The following is an 18,543-nucleotide window of genomic DNA, read 5'->3' as shown; positions in this document are numbered from 1 at the left end:
AGAATATTCTGCTGGTTTAGGACATGTTGATCGTATGTGTTCAAATCTTCTATAACTTTATTTTTTTGTTCTATTTGTTTTCTTTCAGTTACTGTGAGAGAAATATTAAAATCTCCAAAATGATTGACTGTTTTCCTTTCCATTCTTTAATTAGTACTTGCTTTCATTTATTTTGAAGCTGTGTTAACTGTGTGTGTGTGTGTGTAGACCTAATTACAGTATGGGAGGCTCGGGGGTTCCCCACACATCCGCACAATTTCTGGACATTAGTTAGATGTCCTACAATTCAATTCTGACACTGTCTACCTAGACATAGCATTTGATTCAACAGGTGAAGGGCTCAGTCCTGCAAGACTGCCTCTGTCTCTCTCCTTCACATGCCAGTTAACAGATCTAGATTGTCTCCTGAAGTTCTGACCAACCTGGTATAGTTGAAAGGATAAAATGACCCCTGTTTTGGGTTTGATTAATTTACTAGAGTGACTCATAGGACTCATGGAAACACTTTATTTACTAAATCACAGTTTATTATAAGGATATAACTTAGGAATGGCCAAATGGAAGGGACACATGAGGCAAGATACATAGGAAAGGGTGTGCCCTCTCCAGGTGCTCCACTCTCCCTGCATCTTTTCGTGTTCACCAACTTGCAAGTTCTCTGAACCCTGTCCTTTTGGGTTTTTATGATGGCTTAGTTAACTACAGTTGATTAAATCATTGATCTTTGGTGATTAATTCATCCTGTAGCCCCCCCCCCCCCCCCCAAAGGTCAGAGGGTAGTGGGGCTAAAATTACAGCCTTCTAATCATATAATTGGTTCTCCTGGCAACCAGACAGTCCCTATCTTTAGGTGCTCTCTCACAGTCCCCTCCTTAACATAAGACATCTTTATAGTTCTCACTTAAGAAGTTCTGAGGGTTTTAGAATCTCTATGCTAGAAACAAAACTAAATACATTTTTTATTATAAATCACAATATACTTAGTATCGTTACATCTTCCTAATGAATCCACTCTTTTAACATTATATAGCCCTCTTTACCCCTGATAATGTATTACTTGTTCTGAATTCTGCGTTTTCCATTGTTACTAGCCACTGTATGCTTCTTTCGATTAATACTTTTGTGGTATATCTTTCTGTCTTTTTAGTTTTAACCTACCTCTAACTTGTTTTTAAGGTAGGCTTCTTATAGATAGCGTACAGTTGTGTCTTTAATTGTAATTACTACAATGTTTACCCTTAACATAGTATCATTCTCAAAATGTTTGGATTTAAATCTGCCACTCTGCTATTGTACTTTGTTTTTTCCACACTTGATTTTTGTTTCTTTTATCCTATTTATCTGCCTCCCTTTGGATTGAGTATTCTTTATGATACTGTTGTATTTATCTTTTTATTAAAAAACAGTTGCTGGGCTCCTGGGTGACTCATTCGGTTTGGCATTTGACTTCGGCACAGGTCATGATCTCGCGGTTCACGAGTTTAAGCCCCGTGTGGGCTCTGTGTTGATAGCTCAGAGCCTGGAGCCTGCTTCGGATTCTGTGTCTCCTGCTCTCTCTGCCCCTTGCCCACTCACACTCTGTCTCTCTCTCTCTCTCTCTCTCTCTCTCTCAAAAATAAACATTAAAAAAAATTTTTTTTAATTAAAACAGTTGCTGTAGGGTTTTTAATACACATTTTTTTTTTTTTAATGTTTACTTATTTTGAGAGAGCAGAGGAGAGGCAGGGGCAATGAGACAGGGAGAGCGAGAAGCCCACGCAGGCTCCATGCTGTCAGTGCAGAGCCTTACACAGGCTCAAACTCATGAACTGTGAGATCATGACCTGAGCTGAAATCAAGAGTCAGACGGTCAGCCCAACCAACTGAGCCACTTAGGGCGCCCCTATAATATACATCTTTAACATTATGCTCTACTTTCAAATAACATTGTAATGTTTCCCTCATAGTGCAAGATTTTGACAACATACATCATTCCTCTCTCATATTTGTGCTGCTGTTGTCACACATTCTACTTCTATGTATTTGTTATATACCCCACAATACATTGTTGCTATGTTTGTGTTAAGTAAGTTAATTATATTTTAAAGATATTTAAAAATGAGAAAAAAGTCTTTTATATTTACATACAAATATACCTTTTTTTTTTTTTTTTTTAAAGTTTATGTATTATTGAGAGAGAGTGCGAGCAGGGGAGGGGCAGAGAGAGAGAGGGAGACACAGAATCCTAAGCAGGCTCCGGGCTCTGAGCTGTCAGCACAGAGCCCCATGTGAGGCTTGAACCCACAGACTGTGAGATCATGACCCGAGCGGAAGTCAGACATTTAACTGACTGAGCCACTCAGGCGCCCCACAAATTTATCTTTTTGGTGATCTTCATTTCCTGGTCTAGAATCAGATTTCCATTTAGTACAATTTTTCTTATGCCTGAAGAATATTCTTAGGACGTTTCTTGTACTGCACATGCATTGGAGCTTAATTCTTTCAGTTTTTGGTTATCTGGGGAAAGCATTTTCCTTGATACTTGAAAGATTTTTTTTTTTTTTACCAGGCACAAGACTGTTCAGGTTGAGGTTGAAGTAACCTTTTGGATATATAGATTTTAAGTTTAGGAGATAGATGAGGCATTCAGTATTGGTGGAAAAGCACTGAAGGGCTCTAGCTGGGCTGGTCCTTGGGTCTTGTGGATGTTGGCTAGCTGGGAATAATGTGGATAGAGGATTGATGGTATTATTTATAAAGAAGTGATAACGCTGTGAAGGTTAGTGGGTGGGAGAAATAAGGACTGGGTTTCAGAGTCGTCCTTGAAACTACCATTTAACTCTTTTGCCCTCACTTTTTTTTTTTCTAAGTTTTATTTATTTAAGTAATCCTTGTACCAAATGTGGGGCTCGAACTCTTAACCCCTAGATCAAGAGTTGCATGCTCCTCTGACTGAGCCAGCCAGGTGCCCCATGCCCTCACTTCTAAGACAATTATAACATTAATCATTATCATAAAACACACACACACAACTCAATGACAATTCAAAGTGTCATTATACTCTTTTGAGAATGTTTCAAGAAACATACTTTAAGGTAGAGTGAGATTTTTTTTAAAGCATATATAAAATTTTAGGTATGAAATACGTATGTGAGGCAGTAAAAGATAGGAATCATTAGAGTCTTAAAATCAAGTAAGGGGCAGAATAAGCAAAACTCTATCTCTGTTCATTACTAATGGTCAGGTTTTATTAGTGTTTGCTATTTCTTCTTAAATATTTTCTTAATGTTTATTTTTGAGAGCGAAAGAGAGACAGAGTATGAACTGGGTAGGGCAGAGGGAGACACAGAATCTGAAGTAGATTCCAGACTCTGAGCTTTCCACGCAGAGCCTGATGCGGGGCTTGAACTCACAAACCATGAGATCATGACCTGAGCTGAAGTCAGAGGCTTAACTGACTGAGCCACCCAGATGCCGCTGTTTATCATTTTCTTCTATCTTTAATATATATTTGATATTAAAATATTTTTATCAACATTTTATATGCTTTATTGAAAGTTGACAAGTGCAGCTCTTAAATACAGTGACACCTTACAACTGTGTAGAGAACATGCACAGAAACAAATGCGTATTAACTAATAACTACTATACAGGTAATATGCAGAAACCCCTACTGGGAGATCCATTTCATTAGCTAGAATGGATCATTTTTCAAAGTATTCAACCAGCTCAATCAAAAGACTTCAGCGAACAGGAATTTACTTCAAGATATTCAGCAACTAGAAGAGTTCAGATTACACAAAGTGACTGACGATGCCAGATTCTTAAAATTTCTTCAGGTGTAGTTTTCTTCATGTAGCATTTTTTCCGTACATCTCTGTATAAAAGACAATCCACACCTCTTCAGACATCTGGATTTCAATCTGTACAACATAAATAGTAGTTACAGCCCTCTATTGTACAAAATAGTTCCACTACATACACAAATATACAATAAGCAAAACAACCTTCATGGTAAGATAGCCTGGGGTCCCAGCTACCTGTCACCATCTCAAAGAATTTTGTGTCATCTACTGTTTTAGAAAGAGGCACAGTACTATCGTTTTATGGATTTTTGGTGACAGTTGTCAATTTGTATGATGAACTATGTTTCCCCTCATCTTAGGTAAGACTATGTGTCAGTCTTTACTCTGACCTCCCTTTCAAGTTCCTCATGGGGAAGAGGAGAGAGGAAAGTCCACTGGAGCCCCACTGCTTCTAACCCCATGGAGTATACTACATGCAAGCAGGAGAGAACTCTTGGGAGCAGGGATGGGGAGCAGGGAAGGGATGATGGAAAGGCACACAGCTCCTCAGCATGAATGGAACCACTTCTCACATATCTGCCAAGCTGCATGAGGTCCCAGTATATCCATGCTAATTATCTGATTAACCTTTAATTCACCCAACTAAGAAATTTCTTCAAGCCAAAAGCACATGAGTGTTTAATACTGGAAAACAGACACAATGGCATAGGTCAGCTTCACTTCTCTTGTGCAGTGAGCAATGAAATGGGTGACTGTAGAGGTGGATGGATTCCCCCTTGTACATCTTCTCTGGTCTGTTCAGTTCAGACAGCAGCGGCCAGTTCTTCAGGGGCATGGGAGGCTATGCGGTTGGTCCTGAGCCCTGGAACGCTGGCTGGGCTGGGGGCTGTGTGGTCACAGGGCGGGAGCCAGTCTGAAGCTGGGCCTGAAACTGGGCAAGCTGCTCAGGACTGGCCAGTGTCTTCAGCAGATTGTTTTCCTGCTCCAGGGAATTTTTCTCTATTAGTTCTTTGATTTGCTCTTTAAGGGTTTCCACTTCCTCTCTAACCACATACATCAGATGGCTTTTCACCAGATCCATAGCTTGCTCGATTTTGTTGTCAATAGCTACCACACTTGCACCCGAGGAGCTATTGTCAAGTCTCACAGAAGTGTTTTCAGTCTCCAGCAAGGATGACAAGAAAGAAATTGAAAAATGTCTCAGTTGGTGAACTCCTAGATCCATCACCACTGGTCTACACCATTGGGATTTCATGCAATTGCAGCCAAAAACAGCCTCACGGGAAAAAGGAATACCAGCAGCCTTGTTTGAGCTAGATAAAAATCTTCTAGCTTTTTGCAGCCCAGGGAGAAACAGAAAACAGCAGCCCTGGTTTAAAGAAACCCAGCTTCTGGGGCTTGGTGATCCCAGGAAGATGCTGATCCTACTGCTGTGCAGAGAAGCCTCCGAGGTCTAACCGCCGGGCTCCACTAAGGCTTTTCAATATTAAAATATTTTTAATGTTTATTTTTTATTTTTTTAACGTTTTATTTATTTTTGAGACAGGGAGAGACAGAGCATGAACAGGGGAGGGTCAGAGAGAGGGAGACACAGAATCTGAAACAGGCTCCAGGCTCTGAGCTGTCAGCACAGAGCCCGACGCGGGGCTCGAACTCACAGACCACGAGATCATGACCTGAGCTGAAGTCGGCCGCTTAACCGACTGAGCCACCCAGGCGCCCCTAATGTTTATTTTTTAAAGAGGGGGAGAGACCACGTGCTCAAGTGGGGGAGAGACAGAGACAGAGAATCTGAAGCAGGCTCCAGGCTCTGAGCTGTCAGTACAGAGCCTGATATGGGTCTTGAACCCACGAACTGTGAGATCATGACCTGGGCTGAAGTTGGACACTTAACCTACTGAGCCACCCAGGCGCCTCAATATATATTTGATATTTAAAGTAACCTTAAATTAACCAGTTCTGGAAAATTGCAGTTATCTGCTATAATTTTCAAGGAAAAAACTAATTAATGATTGGTAGCATGCATGATAAGAATTGAAGAATGCTAGCTAATTTACGGGATAACCTTTCTTCGACTTCAAATTTACATAGTGTAAGATAACTTTTTAGGAGTTTAAAAACTAGTGAGCCAGACTAGAATGTTCTTTTCAGACTGTATTCAGTAACTTCACAGGCTATTGTAAGTATATTCATATATTATCCTATTGCACATGTTGCTAGATAGGGTCAAGATTAGGTAAACGGAATATAGGATGTGTAGTACTCTGATTTTATAACTGAACTTTAAAAATTCAGTTTACATTAATTTAAATTCTGTAGACTTTAAAAGGATTTTCATTGTTTTTATCTCACGTGAGTCTGTTTTACTAGAAGTTTTTACTGTTTCAGATTTAGAACTGGTTTCATCACTGATCAAATGATGTGATCATCCACCAGGTACTTTGACCTCCCTAGGGTCAGTTCATTAAGAATTGTTAAATGTGGGCTTTTGACTGGGTCTGTAGTTTTTCTAGAGCTCTTTTTTCCTTAAATAAATTCACATGGAATCCTGGATAGTAAATAGATGGTTGGTTTTATATATTTTATAAGTTAGGAGTTCAGATAAATTTATCAACTTGGAATTTACCCATGAGATAAGACTTTTCAAAAGAAAAATTTGAATTGGCTGCCTTACATTGGACCCATCTTCCTATTAATATTTGTTTTATTTTAGTTGCGTGGCATATAGAAGATAGTAGGTATAAATGCTAATAGTTTTTTTTTTTCTTTTTTTTCTTTTTAACAGCTTTACAGTCTCCGGAAACTCTTCATTTAAATATATGTGGCAGGAGAAACTATTTTGATTTTTGTCCCAAAATGAATTTACTCAGCAAGACAGAACATTGACAGTCTCCTGTGTTTTAAAATTATACAATCCATATGTTTAGGGCATTAAAAATATTTAAAGTAAATTTTAGTCAAGTGTTTGTATAAGTCATAATGTCAGAGACCCAACTCAGGCCTGTTGTGATTTGAGAGCTCTTTATATCCTATTTTATGATTTTTTTCTTATCAAAAAACAGTAATTTATAGACCTAGATACATTGGTTTTTGGCTTATTTCCCTATGTTTTGTGACTCAGAATATTTAAACCTTTTAAAGACATTTGTACCAATTTTGTGACTAATTATTATTTATTTCTTTCTCCAGGGAAATGAGGCAAGTTATCCTTTGGAAATGTGCTCACACTGTAAGTCACATATTCTTGTTATCAAGAATTTCTTTTATTTACACATCTCTCTTTATATATGTATATATCATACACCTCTGTATATCTACATAGTAAAGTTAGCCCTTAACTATTTAAAATGAGTAATGAATTTGACTTTGTCTTTTAAAGTTATCAGAGCAGGGAACTGTTTTTGTTTTGTTTTTTTAATAGAGCTGCTCTTTATTATCTATATTGTGCTGTAGTTACAAATTAGCCCTCAGATCTCAGTGGCGTAACCCAACAGAAGGTTTTCAGATTAACAAAGTTTCAGGTAAACAGTTAATTGACTTATCCTTTGGTTATATAAAATAAAGTGTGTTGAAGGCAAAACTTCGATAGACCAAATAGCTATTGCCAAAGATGTTTCTCAGAGGAGTGAAGAGTATAAGAAGTGTGGGGTGGTCTGGTTCTTTCTGAGTGTACTGGAGAATGTAAAGAAAGAAAATGACAGTTTTTGAAATTCTTGATTTAAGGATCAGAGCACTAGGGAGCTTATATAAAAATCATAAAGTCTCTTGTATGGAAGAGCAATGATTAGGAAAGGGAGAGATCTTTAGAATTGGAATAGGGACCATTGGTAAGTTCAGATGGCATCACGAGGTCCCAGGATACCCAAACAGTTCTGAACCTTCCTTGCCATTTCTATTAGATGTAACTGGTCCTTCCCCATTTGGAGACATTGTCTTGCAATGAAGTGTCGCTTGGTTTGTGTGTCACTTTCCCAGTTGCCCTTTGTTTCATTAGTCTCCTTTCTTTTCCCAAAACCTGTGTTAATTTCATTCTCTTCAACACCTTTGCTTGCTTATGCGCTCTGGGTAGAATGCTGTTCTATCAACTCTTTATTTGACGTTGTTGTCATTCAACTGTCAGCATAAATGTCACCCCTTTGGAGATGTTTTTTCTCTCTCTGCTTAGATTCTCTGTCATGAATAGTACCCCATTTATTTTCTTTGTAGCAGTTATAATAAGCTGAAATTATTTATCATTTCATCTTACATTTTGTAACTTCTATAATTTGTTTTTAAATTCTTATTTATTTATTTTGAGAGAGAGCGTGTGAGCAGGGGAGAGGCAGACAGAGGGAGAGAGAATCCCATGCAGGCATTGAGCTTGTCAGTACACAGCCCAACACAGGGTTTGGTCCCATGAGCTGCAAGATCACAACCTGAGCATACACTGTTAACAAATAATGCATACACTGTTAAAGCTGCCCCTTTCAGTTTTATCTTCAGAACTTAGTAGTAAGTCTTCTTTCTTACTACTTCATCTATGCTTTGATGAAACTGTTGAGCCTTGTCACTGAAGATCTGTAGTTGTCAGTGATTGTGTAACCAGCTATGAATCTATCTGGGTTCTTCTACCCAGTTTATAGCTTTTTTTCTCTGTTCCCTATTTGGTTCACTAGAAGAAAATGTGCTTTTATAATATTTTATACATGATTTGGATGATTTCCCCAAAATGAACTTGTCTACATTGAAACCACTTTTCTCCCATCCACATATTGTAGTAAATTTTTTTTGTCATTTTAAAAACTTCTTTAAGTTTTTTTTTATGTTTATTTTTGAGAGAGAGACAGAGACAGAGCACAAGTGGGGGAGGAGCAGAGAGAGAGGGAGACACAGAATCTGAAGCAGGCTCCAGGCTCTGACTGTCAGCCCAGGGCCCAGTGCGAGGCTCAAACTCAAAACAAACAGTGAGGTCATGACCTGAGCCAAAGTTGGACACTCAACTGACTGAGCTACTCAGGAGCCCCTAAAAAAATTTTTTTTAACATTTGTTTATTTTTGAGAGAGAGACAGAGACACAGAATTGGAAGCAGGCTCCAAGCTCTGAGTTGTCAGCGCAGAGCCTGATGCAGGGCTTGAACTCAGGAATCGTGAGGTCATGACCTGAGCCAAAGTCGGACTCCCAACCAACTGAGACACCTAGGCACCCCTGAAAAACTTCTTTATATTATTGGAAGAGGTTAGTGTTATCTGTGAATAACTACCACTATAGATAAGAATGTTAAAACTCTTTTTTTTTTAAATTTATTTATTCTTGAGAGAGAGAGTGTGCATGAGCCCGGGAGGGGCAGAGGGGGAGAGAGAGACTCTCATGCAGGATCTGTACTGTCAGTGGGGAGCTAGACTCAAGGCTCGAACTCATGAACATGAGATCATGACCTGAGCCAAAATCAGGAGTCGGATTTTCACTGACTGAACTACCCAGGTGCCTCTGTTAAAACTAATTCTTGAGGCACTTCACTATTTATACGTCCCTGTTCAGGTTAAATAATGTCTTGCCTTCTCACCTCTTCAAGACTCACCTTAATTCTGTGTTCTTGATGGGTTCTTATGTAATTGTCTCAGGCTGGAGTGGTCTCAGCTCTTCAGGTAGTTACTGTCTGTTTTGTTCCTTTAGTATTTACCTTAAAAAAGGTAAGAAGATTCAGGGCGCCTGGGTGGGTCAGTCAGTTGAGCATCCAACTTCAGTTCAGGCCATGATTTCACAGTTCGTGGGCTTGAGCCCCACATCGGGCTCTGTGCTGACAGCTCAGAGCCTTGGAACCTGCTTCGAATTCTGTGTCTCTCTCTCTCCACTCCTCCCCCACTCATGTTCTATGTGTCTCTCTCAAAAATGAATAAACATTTAAAAAATTAAAAGTAAGAAGATGGTAAATTATATTCTGTAAGGAACTGTCTTCAGCCTTGTGATATACAGATAAAGTAAGCACCCACAAAGTACTTAAAGTCTGGCTATTGGGTAAAATTATTACAGTACAAGTAAACCATTATGAAAAATAAAAATTCTAAGGAGGGAAAATTACTTTTGGTTACAGAAGTTAAGAGCTTTGTGGATGGGGTGATGAAATTGGTTTTGAAAGCTATTTAAGATTCGAATGCTGATTAATTCTTTACCTGTCTGGTCCTGTTTGTCTTTTTCAGTCTCCTTAAATTTCAGCCAGGTCTTCAACATTCTATCCAAATCCCTTGCATAATCCTTTCCAGTACTCTGCTTTTAATCAATGCCTTGTCTCCTGAGTCTTAAGAAAACTGAAAACATTTTAAGTGTTAGCCTCCTCATGCCCCTCCATCTTCTACCTCTGCCTGCCAATTTTCTCAGTGCCAGTCATGCTTAACTGACTCCTTCTGTCAGTGTCAGTTTGGATTATACCCCCTCATTCAAGGTCAGCCTCCTTCCTTGTGCTTTTAACCTCATCCACTCTCATCTCTAGGACCTTATTTTGTTTCTCTGTCTTTTCCTATGTATCTTAAGTTTTAGCTCTTCAGTTTACACATATAATCAACTATGCTTTGATTCTGATCCTTCATGTACCTCCTAGTTTTTCTTCACTTTTTCTCCTATTTGAGCTTCTCAAAAAAAGAGCATATAGTGTACAGTTATCTCCATTTCCTTATTTCTTTTTTTTCAACTTTAATTTACTTTTAATGACATGTAGTATTAGATTTTAGAGTAAAAGAAGGCAACAGTGAAACATCTGACAAAATGCAGTTGCATAATTTGGTTAAATGTAAGAATAGTGCCTCTTTACACTATAGAAAATGACCCAGCCAATAAGCAACACAGCATAGATCAAAGACTAAAATTTCACTCTTCCAGTCGTTAGGTCACTTAATCTGTCACTACGGATTAAATGTTCATAATGAGCATAATTTCTGAATCTCAAAATACCCCAGAGATGAAGATATACTAAATATTTCTAAGTTTAACAGAGGTTAAAAAATTTAGTAGGTCAGATCAAAAGCTAACAAAAACACTTATATTACAAAAAAAGAAGTCTTGCCACAGTTTGTGTAATAAGTACTGTATACCTAAGTTCAAATTCCAACTCTACCTTTTACTAGCTTTGTGACCTTGAGCACTTAAGTTATTTAACTTTTCAGTACTTTGGTTTCCTCATCTGTAAAATGGTAATAGTACCTGTTGTATAGAATTGTTGTGATTCAGTTAATACATGCAAACTGCTTTCAGCAATGCCTACAACTTACTAAGCACTATAAAGTGTTTGCCAATATCACTAATTAGAACAGCAGTATTCTGGATGTTAATGCTCTTGTCAAGACCAAGGAAAGAACTTTGAGTCACCAAGTTATACTCACATAGTATCTATTTCCTTATTTTTGCTAATTTCTGGGCCTGCTGCAATCTGGCTTTTATCTTTTACTACTCTAATGAAACTGTTACTCTTAAAGTCAATTTCATTTTATTGACACATTGACTATTTGCCAAACCAGATGGATTAAAAACACCTGTAAAATCATTTGTGCTGTTTGGGGAAATTGGAGCATGATTGTTTAATATCAAGGAGTTAATTATTTATTAATATTTTTTCAAGTAGTGTTATTGTGATGTTTTTAAAAACAATGTCTTTTAAAGATAATACTGAAGTTACAAGGAAATGATATGTCTGGGATTTGCTCTAAGATAATTGAAGTGGGTGTATAAATAAGATTTCTCATGTGTTAATGGTTGAACAGTTGGATGATAGGTATATGGAATTCATTAAACTAGTCTCTCACCTTTGTATGTGTTTGAAATTTTCCATTATTAAAAGGTTTTTTTTTTTTTTTTTTTTTTTTTTAAATTAGAGAGAGTGCAAGCTGGGGGGTGGGGTGGGCAGAGGATCAGAAGCGGGCTCTGTGCTGACAGCAAAGAGCCCAGTGTGGGGCTTGAACTCATGAACCTTGAGATCATGACCTGAGCCGAAGTCGGGCGCTCAATCAACTGAGCCACACAGGTGCCCCCAGAAGTTTTTTGTTTTGTTTTATTTTTTAATGAATGGAAAAAGGGAGGAGGAAGAAACTAAAAGTAATATCAAGGAGCAATAATTAATTTATAGCTAAGTATGGCATATGCAGCACTGCAAGCTTTAATAATAAGAGGGTATTTTTAAGCTCATTTTCACCAATAAAGGAATTGAAGCATTGACAGTAAAAGCATAAGTGCAATACCTGGCATAGAGCAGATGCTGAATAAGTATCTGTTGACTGAAAAAGCTAGTTAGAACTCAGAGCTGGACTACATAGACAACTACTTGGATAATTTTAAAGGCTGTACCTTTAGGAAAACCCAGTGGTTACCAGTCACCCCATTTATTTTCATAAATAATCACAACAAATATTTATATGGCATTTAACATGTGCCAGGCATTATTCTAAGCACTTCACATATATTAACCTTTTTAATCTTTACAATAGCCTCATGAAAGAGGTTTACTTTCCCTGCTATATAGATGAGAAAACAGGCAGAGAGACCTTCACTAACAGACTTAAGGCCACACAACAATAGGAAAAGTAACAAAACTATGAGTTGATCTCAAGTAGTCATGCTCCAGAGTCATATTTTTTTTTAATGTTTATTTTAGAGAGTGTGTGGGTGTGCATGAGTGGGGGAGGGGCAGAGGGAGGGAGAGAGACAGACAGACAGACAGACAAAGGATCCAAAAAGTAGGCTCTGTGCTGACAGTAGAGATTGTCAGGGCTCTAACTCCCAAACCATAAAATTATGATCTGGTCCAAAGTCAGACGCTTAACCGAACCAGCCACCCAGGCATACCACAGTTATATTTTTAATCACAATACTAATGTAGTCTTCCATATAGTAAATATTACATGATTAATGTTATGTTTGTGTTTACATGAATGATTTCAGACAAAACTGGATTGTCTAATATGTAGATAAGTATTCTTTTATTGTCTCACAATTCAGCGTTTACTTTTTATTGAGTTAAATTATTCTAAGCCATTGTGACTTTGGCTAACTTGTCTGGACCAGGAAATGTATACTCTATTGGGTGATTTGTTCAAAGTTGGGACCTTAGTTGTAACTTGGCATGGTAACTTGGAAAAGTGACTCAGTGCAAGATACTACTTTAGATAGTTTAAGCAGAGGACTAAAATGGGGGAATAGTTGGAGGTATGAGTGGAAAATCAGATTCAGCTAATTTTTACTGCTGATAAAACCAGTATAATTCTGAATGTTTTTGATAAAATTGGTAAACATAGGGCTTATTTTGTAAACTGAATGTAGATGAAAGACTAAGAAATCTTCCATCTAAAAAGATGTCTCAGTTTTCTTTCATTAGAAGGTGACCCAAGAAGAGCTTGGCAGACTCTGAAAGCATGTCTTTTGCATAAAGAACTATAAGACATCATTAGCCTATAGGACACTGCTCTCATTTTGAGTAAACAGTCTCGTAGTCAGGCAGTTTTGTTTCTGTTTTGAGTATTTACAGGTGACTTGAAAGTGTGGAGATAATTGACCTTACTTTGTGCTGTTAATTTCTGCTCTCAATCAGATGGTCTCAGGGAAATTTACATGTTCATATTCTTTGATCTAGTTTTTCTTTGTTATGAAAACAAAACTCTTTCAAAGAAAAAGCTCCTCTAAATTTAATTTCCTCTTTTTCTGCATTCTTTTTTTCCTTTCTTATTTGAACTAGCTTAATTCCATTCAGTTTTTTTTTTTAATTTACATCCAAATTAGCATATAGCGAAACAATGATTTCAAGAGTAGATTCCTTAATGCCCCTTACGCATTTAGCCCATCCCTCCTCCCACAACCCCTCCAGCAACCCTCAGTTTGTTCTCCATATTTATGAGTCTCTTCTGTTTTGTCCCCTTCCCTGTTTTTATGTTATTTTTGTTTCCTTTCCCTTATGTTCGTCTGTTTTGTCTCTTAAAGTCCTTATATGAGTGAAGTCATATGATTTTTGTCTTTCTGACTAATTTCACTTAGCATAATACCCTCCAGTTCCATCCATGTAGTTTTTAAATAATATGTGTTCTAAAGAGTGATCTCTGGTTGACTATCAAACCTTTATTCATCATCTCAAATCTTTGGAGGAAACCTTTTTAATATTTATTGATATTAAATTCAGTTTGAATGTGCACAGGTGAAAATAGTAAAACATTTTATTCCTAAAATGCCATTCAGTATTACTTAAAATTTTTTAAATGTTATTTTTGAGAGAGACTGTGAGTGGGGGAAGGGCAGAGAGAGAGGGAGATGCAGAATGTGAAGCAGGTTCCAGGCTCCAAGCTGTTAGCACAGAGCCCCACGTGGAGCTCGGAGTCAGGAACTGTGAGATCATGACCTGAGTCGAAGTTGGACACTTAACCGCCTGATCCACCCAGGGGCCCTAAAGCTATTTATTTTAAACCTTTTTGTCATTAACTTTGAAATTGACTTCTGTATTTGTTACTTTGATTAAAATATTCATAAATTCATATCACATAGTCCATGTTTCTTTTTTTTTTTTTAAGTGTTTGTTTATTTTTGAGAGAGGGTGTGAATGTGGGAGGGGCAGAGAGAGAGGGAGACACAGAATCTGAAGCAGGCTCCAGGGTCCAAGTCATCAGCACTGAGCCCGACACTGGGGCTCGAACTCCCAAACCATGAGAGCATGACCTGAGCCGAAGTCAGACGCTTAACCGACTGAGCCACCTAGGCGCCCCACATAGTTCATATTTCTTAGTCTACCAGCTATGATTTACCATTTGCTTAATTATATAGTGATCCTGAACTCTATTTTACCCAGTCTGCTGAGAATTGCTTATATTCTACTTTCTTTCAGTAAAGCCTTAGAGCTGAGCCATGAAGGCAGGGGAAAAAAGTTTTCTAGGGCCATGGGTGGCTCACTTGGTTAAGCGGTTAAGCATCAGACTCTTGTTTTCAGCTCAGGTCATGATCCCAGGGTTGTTAGATTGAGCCCCGCTTCAGGCTCTGTGCTGAGTGTGGAGCCTGCTTGGGATTCTCCTCCTCTCTCTGCCCCTCCCCTGCTCATGTGCACTTTTTCTAAATAGATAAATAGACATTAAAAAAAAAAAAAAGATTTTGAAGTCTTTTATAGTGTGTGACTTGAACATCTGGGTTTTGAGTTGTTACCGTGACTTGCTGTTATATGTCTCTTTTTTTTTTTTTTTTTTACAAATACCTGGATTGTCTTCTAGGTTCTAAATATTTGAGGGTTTTTAATAGTAGTCTTGGGGCACCTCGGTAGCTCAGTCCGTTAAGTGTCTGCATTTGGCTCAGGTCATGATCTCATGGTTTGGTGAGTTTGAGCCCCATGTTGGGCTCTGTGCTGACAGCTTGGAGCCTGGAGCCTGCTTCAGATTCTGTCTTTCTCTCTCTCTCTCTCCAATAAACACAAAAATTTTAGAAGTAGTCTTAAGAAAAAGTGAGGTGCTAGACTATCCCATGTTGGTATGGCAGTACTTACAAATTTGTAGTTTTAACAGTGAAGTTCATGACATAGCCTACCACAAATTTGAATAATTTCATAGGTGATAAGGAGAAGTCAGTTACTTTAGCTGGTGAAAAGGCCTAGCCATCCAGTTAGCAGAAGTATGATAAATTCTTGGATCTCCTTCAGAATGTTAGAGCAAAGAATAAGGAAAAATATACCAAAAAAGAAAGCTTTGTGGCACATATACAGACAGTAATAGCAACTGCCTAAAGGAAATTTCAAGAGATGTAGTAGATAAAAATAGAAGCAAAACTAATGATTGAAAAGTAGGAGAAAATTTCCCTCACCTGAAAAATAAAATCTTCTGATTGAAAGAGCATTCTGATTACCAAGAAGTTTAGATGAAATAAGATCAACATTTAGTCTCAACTTCTTTTGAGAAGTTTACATTTTAAAATTCCAGGAGTGAAAAGAAAATTCTAAAAGCTGCTAGTTGGGGGAAAAATTGCCTAAAAGGAATAGGAGTGTTTTGGCATTGGATTTCTTAGATATTAGAAAGCAGTGGAGCAATTTATTCAAAGTTCTGAGTTCCTAAACCTAGAGTTTGATACCAGCTAAATGATTGTTCAGGTGTGAGATCAAATTAAAGACATTTTCAGAAATTTAGGGATTTTTGGGAAATTTACCTTCTATAAGTTTTTGAATATGTAGTCAGAGAAATGAAGTAGAAGTTAAAGCAGATGAGATCCGCAAAACCAAATCTCTAAGACACCAGTGAAAATCACAGGATAATAACTATGCCTATGGGCCTAGAAAGCAGTTGGTACAAATTAGAGCAAGAAACCAGAATTGTCTGTGAAGAGTCTTCAAGAAGAAAGAAAAGAATATAAATTGTGTGCTGGAATTTCTTTTCTTTTTTTCTTTTTGGAATTTCTTAAGGTAAAAGGCAAATCATTATAAGAAAAATAGAGATTGGGTATGTCGTGTGACATTATTGATGATAAACCACGTTAAGCTCTGGAGCAGTCATAAAATCTTGAATAATTGGTGCTAAGTAAAAGAAGTCTTAAATATGCATTCTTTTGTAAAAAAAAAAAAATCCCATATTTTGGGGCGAGTTGGGGTTGGGGAGTGGTACAAAGCTTTAAAAAAGTGCAACTAAGTGTTTAAACACAACATAACACAGGAACATGATCCTAGGATTGTGGGATTGAGCCCTGTGTTGGGCTCCATGCTAAGTGTGGAGCCTGCTTGAGATTTTGTCTTTCTCTGATTCTGGCCCCTGTCCCCTCTCCAGGAAAACCTGGAGAATGTGATGTGTAATGAATGGGTTGGGATTGAATTTGACTTAGAAAACATAGGAAATCTTTAAGAGCTGTGTCTTTTCAGGCTTACACTAGCTTACACAGTGTACACATAGGTTAAAAAAAAAAAAAAGTATGTGGGGTGCCTGGGTGGCTCAGTCGGGTACGCTTCTGACTTTGGCTCCGGTCATGATCTCACGGCTCCTGAGTTCAAGCCCCACGTTGGGCTCTGTGCCGATAGCCCAGAACCTGTTTTGAATCCTCTGTCCCCCTCTCTCTCTGCCTCTCTCCCACTCACACCTTTTCTTTCTCTCTAAATAAACTAAAAAAAAAAAAAAAAAAAAGTATGACTTGGTTATTAATAACAATGAGAAAACTTGAAGATGTGTTTTTATGGTGTTTTAACTATATGCTTTTTCAGTAGGCTAATTATCTATTTTTATTAGAACCACAGTGTAGATAAACCAAAAAGAGAAAAACAACAGCAATACAAACACCTTCAGTAGGAAAACCAGTAATGTATAACCTGGAGAACATCCCAGAAATCTGTGGTTTGATTTTTATTTCTTTGAGGTGAGAACATTCTTATTGTTCTCTTTTCTCCACACTTGCCTGAAAATGCATGTTGAGGAACAGCAGTGTTTAGTATCTCTTAGCTTAATCTTCTGTACTAACTATTCAAATGGAACTAACATAGGAAAAGAAATTAGATTAGAAAGTATTTCAAGAAATGCTGTCACTCAGTTTTGCGATCAAGCTTTATAGCATTTGGCAACTTAAATAACTCTCAGAGTCTGTTTCCTCATCTTGAGTTTTCATCTCCAAGGTTTCTTCCAACAATTTACATTACATGGCTTTTCTATGACAAATTTTTTTCTGAAGCTGTTAGCTCTGAAAACAATTTAAAAAAAATTTTTAAGATTATTTTAACTGTGCAGCTTATTTTGACATTTTTGGATAACATTCATTTGCCTGAGTGAGTTCTGGTGTGGTGGATCATTTTGGGTCATATCTTTTATATAAGGTAGGAGGAAGTCTGTGGAACATAACAGTATTCACATTTAGAAGGAACGTTTTAGAAGAAAACACAATTACCAGTATCAGTAACAGAAGAACTGAAATCATTACAGATCCTACAGATGTTAAAAGGGTAACAAGGGAATATTATGAAGAATTTTATGCCAATAAAGTTCTACACCTTAGGTTAAATGGAAAAATTTAATCTAAAACAAATACTTAAAACTGACACAACAGTAAAAAAATCTTGATAGAATTATATCTATTAATGAAATTGAATTCTTATTTAAATTTTTTTTTTCAACGTTTTTTATTGATTTTTGGGACAGAGAGAGACAGAGCATGAACGGGGGAGGGGCAGAGAGACAGTGAGACACAGAATCGGAAACAGGCTCCAGGCTCCGAGCCATCAGCCCAGAGCCTGACGAGGGGCTCGAACTCAACGGACCGCGAGATCGTGACCTGGCTGAAGTCGGACGCTTAACCGACTGCGCCACCCAGGCGCCCCTGAATTCTTATTTAAAAACCTTCCCACAAAGAGGGGCACCTGGGTGGCTCAGTCGATTGAGCATCCAACTCTTGATTGCAGCTCAGGTCATGGCCCCAGGGTGGTGGGAGTCAAGCCCTCCATTGGGCTCTGTGCTGAGCATGGAGCCTGCTTAGGATATCTCCCTCTCCCTCCCCCTCTCCCCCTCTCCTCCCTCCCCCCTCTCTATCCCCCCCCCCCCCCCCCCCCCCCCCCGCTTGAGCATGCTCTGTCTCTCTAAAATAAAAAGCTTCCCACAAAGAAACTCCAAGCCAGATGGTTTTACTGGCAAATTCTAACATTTAATGAAAAAAAAAGTTATAATCCAGATTCCTTCAGAAAATAGAAGCTAGCATTATTACACCATTAGCAATACCAAAAATATCATAGAAAACTGTAGACCAACATGCACCATGAATGTACATGTAACAATCTTTAAATATTTGTAAATCTCATCCAGCAGTATTGTA

The 18,543-nt window shown here is 37.9% G+C and overlaps 2 protein-coding genes across 5 annotated transcripts in view; one reads left to right on the top strand and one right to left on the bottom strand.

Annotated features, from left to right (window-relative positions):
• The window catches only part of PPP3R1 (protein phosphatase 3 regulatory subunit B, alpha), a 73,434-nt gene that overhangs the window by 33,431 nt on the left and 21,460 nt on the right, over nt 1-18,543 (top strand). For 3 of the 4 annotated variants that reach the window (XM_042932514.1, XM_042932513.1, XM_042932517.1), the window contains exon 2: nt 6,975-7,014. In XM_042932514.1, coding sequence (XP_042788448.1) covers nt 7,002-7,014 — 13 coding nt within the window. In that variant the 5' untranslated portion in view covers nt 6,975-7,001. Of the gene's footprint in view, nt 1-5,728; nt 6,222-6,974; nt 7,015-18,543 lie in introns of those variants that run through there. The other variant, XM_042932515.1, reaches the window with a different exon arrangement.
• On the bottom strand, nt 4,582-5,336 carry LOC122216142 (TSC22 domain family protein 1-like). Its single transcript, XM_042932518.1, has one exon. The coding sequence runs from the start codon at nt 5,038-5,040 to the stop codon at nt 4,627-4,629; it is 414 nt and encodes a 137-aa protein (XP_042788452.1). The 5' UTR covers nt 5,041-5,336; the 3' UTR covers nt 4,582-4,626.

The sequence above is a fragment of the Panthera leo genome, chromosome A3, assembly GCF_018350215.1.
Source record: "Panthera leo isolate Ple1 chromosome A3, P.leo_Ple1_pat1.1, whole genome shotgun sequence".
Classification (NCBI taxonomy): domain Eukaryota; kingdom Metazoa; phylum Chordata; class Mammalia; order Carnivora; family Felidae; genus Panthera; species Panthera leo.
This window is presented reverse-complemented; position numbering and strand designations above follow the sequence as displayed.